Raw genomic sequence first — 2,948 nt, 5'->3', positions numbered from 1 at the left:
TCTAAGGTGGACCCGGCTGGTTCCTCCCCCAGTGATCGTGTATCCTTATTCAGTTGCTGTAGTCGGGAACTTAGCTCACTGATCACAGTTGGCTTGTCATCGTCAGCCCCATGGATTGGCCTGCTCTCCATGGGGTCCCCCCATAGCTTGGACCTTCTCTGAAAGAGGTAGCGTGGCCGGCCAATGCTGGCTGATGCCAGAGTGGCCGCATGTTGCTGGGAGATGAGCTCGCTGTCCGAAGACTGCTTCAAAAGTGGGTCCCTGAAAGTAACTGGCCCCTTGCTGAGCTGGGACTTGAGTTTTGGCTTTGGAGGCACTGGTGGCTTCTCGAGTATAAAAGTTTGTCCATCCGCAAAGGAAGTGTATGTGTCAGTAGGCTCCCCGCTTTCTGAGGACAACGTAGACATGCTGGAGACCGTCGAGATGGTGCTTGTGGTCTCCAGGTGATGGTCACTTGAACTTCTGGTGTCCACCTCTTCCACTCCCGAGTCTGCAGCAGACTCCGGGGCTACGGGGGCATCAGAGGGCTTCCCTGAGGGTGTTCCGCCAGTGGTAGAAGGTGCTACTGCTGCCGCTGGTATGGATGGCGTGCTAGGCGTAGCCAGGTGGCTGACCGGTGTGCCAGGGGTGGTGACCAGGACCCCGTTTGCAAACTCATCTGGTGGAGGCACCAGCCCTATCTTGGCCAGCTCCTCCCTGGTCTCTTCGTCACTTGAAGACAACTGAGCTGGGGGGAGGGTAACTGTGTAGGGCTCCACTTCTTCCTCCGAACTCCCTTGTCCCAACGTCTTGTCAGAGGCTGGACTGACTGGAGGCTTTCCCACCGGACTGGGCTGGGTCTCGGCTTTGGGGGACTCCGCTGGCTCTGTGCATTCTTCAGGGACAGCCGGTTTCTCCTCTTTTATCTCCAGTCCTATCTCGTCTTGGCCATTACTTGTGGCATGAACCATGATGAGGCCAGCGGTCTTCTGCTGCGATGTATCCACTATGCTAATAATCATGGACTTCTTGTCTTCTTGTTTCTTCTCCTCCTTCCCGGGCGTTTCTGCTCTTGCCTCGGTTTCTTTCCTCAGCGTGGATGGAGTTCCCCACTGGCTCTTGGCAGGGGCCAAAGTCCCAGAGTCCGTTCCAATGGCCCCTTTGCCTCCGGGTGAGTACGCAGGGGACACCAAGCTCTCCAACTCCCCCCTCTCTGGTTCTTTGGTTTGGATGTCCACAAACAGGGGTGCTGCTCTGTCTGAGTCTGGGCTGTGGATGGGGGTGGGTGACCGGGATGGGACTTGAGTTGAGAGGGCCCGTTCTCTTGCGGCCAGCGCAAGCGCCAGTGGCGAGTTCGGATCCAGGGGCTTTCCTGTGAGGGGGTGGATGAACGTTGAGGATGAGCTGCTAATTAATGGCTTTAAAGCTGAGACAGGGGAAGGCAGTAGTACATCTCGGCTTCCTAACAACCGCTCGTCGATAGACCTGGACTGCTGCAAGGATGGCATGTCGCTGCTGGGGGGGCTTCCTTCGATGGCCCCAACCGAGAGGAAGACAGTGGATTTCCGCCTCTCATCCAGACGACGGTCTCTGTCCTTCATGACTCCAGCGATGGCAGTGGCGAAGGGGATGCTTGTGGCTTCGACCTGAGCAATGCCGGCGTGGTGCTGATACTCCACTCCGCTCAGGCGATGGCTCCTGCGGGTGGGAGAGGGCTCCCTTGTAAAGCCGCCGGTGATGGACAGTGCTGCTCTCTCCTGAGCATCCTCCACTTGTAACTGCTTAACCAGAGGACTCTTCTTCCTCTGTGGCTTGGTGGGAGCAAACAGGCTGACGTTGAACTGGCCCATGTTGGCATACGGGTTGTCAATCGCTCTCCCCTTCCTCTTCAGCTTCTCCGGAGGGGTGGCAGATGGGCCAGGCCGGGGGATCTCTGTTGGCTCCACGGGAAGATGAGAGGAATCCTGTAGGATTATCATGGATCGGGCCCTCTTCTGCCTTTCAGGGTAAGGAATGGAAGTCCTCGCCTGATCGTACATCTCAGCTGCGCTAATGACCTGTGGGAGTCCGTGGAGTTTGGCCTCCAGGCTTGGCTTAAAGCTTGATCTTATGGTATCATAAGCTCTTCCTGGGGGTGGAGGTGGCGAGAAGGATGGAGGGGGTCCTGTATCAAAGTAATATGGAGAAGGAGGTGGAGGTGGGGCTGTTTGAGGTGGTGGTGGGATTCCATGTCCTTCCCTAACAGTGTCTTGCATCGATGTGCTCCGGGGAAACTTCCCATCTAGCAAAGAAGCAGCAAGTTTCTCGTCTTCGCCTGGAAAACAAGAAGAACAGTGAAGTCAGTGAGGACATCTCCAGAGAACCCAGAGCACGACAGTCATTGCAAAGTCATAGAATCATAGAATGGTTTGGGTTGGAAGGGACCTGAAAGCTCATCCAGTTCCAACCCCCCTGCCAGCAGCAGGGACACCTTCCACTAGACCAGGTTGCTCAAAGCCTCATCCAGCCTGGCCGAGAACACTTCCAGGGAGGAGCAGCCACAGCTTCCTTGGCCGGTTGGGACACCTTCCTTCCTGTTCCAGTGTCTTACCATCCTCACAGTGAAGAACTTCTTCCTAATATCTCATCTAAACCTCCCCTCTTTCAGCTTAAACCCATTTCCCCTTGTTCTGTCATTAACTGCCCTTATGAAAAGTCCCTCCCCAGCCTTCCTGGAGCCCCTTCAGGTACTGGGAGGCCACTAGAAGGTCTCCCTGGAGCCTTCTCTTCTCCAGGCTGAACAGCCCCAACTCTCTCAGCCTGTCCTCATAGGAGGGGTGCTCCAGCCCTTGGATCATCCTGGTGGCCTCCTCTGGACTTGTTCTAGCTGGACAGATGACATCCCTTTCTTCCCCCCACCCCACTTCTCTTCTGAGGTGACTTCCCACCTCATCTTTCATTTGCTTGGTGCCAGCCTTTGCAGTCTGGCC

At 56.0% G+C, this 2,948-nt stretch overlaps 1 protein-coding gene across 1 annotated transcript; it reads right to left on the bottom strand.

The window, feature by feature from the left end:
• Positions 1-12: 12 nt before the first annotated feature.
• Positions 13-2,293, bottom strand: LOC104528150 (SH3 and multiple ankyrin repeat domains protein 3; the record flags this gene model as incomplete). The annotated part of the gene is made up of 1 exon (XM_029085980.1): positions 13-2,293. A coding segment is annotated over one exon (2,281 nt), but the record flags the coding sequence as incomplete, so codon positions are not given.
• Between the last annotated feature and the right edge of the window lie 655 nt (positions 2,294-2,948).

The sequence above is a fragment of the Antrostomus carolinensis genome, unplaced genomic scaffold (assembly GCF_000700745.2).
Source record: "Antrostomus carolinensis isolate BGI_N321 unplaced genomic scaffold, ASM70074v2 scaffold8847, whole genome shotgun sequence".
In the NCBI taxonomy this organism is placed as follows: domain Eukaryota; kingdom Metazoa; phylum Chordata; class Aves; order Caprimulgiformes; family Caprimulgidae; genus Antrostomus; species Antrostomus carolinensis.
This window is presented reverse-complemented; position numbering and strand designations above follow the sequence as displayed.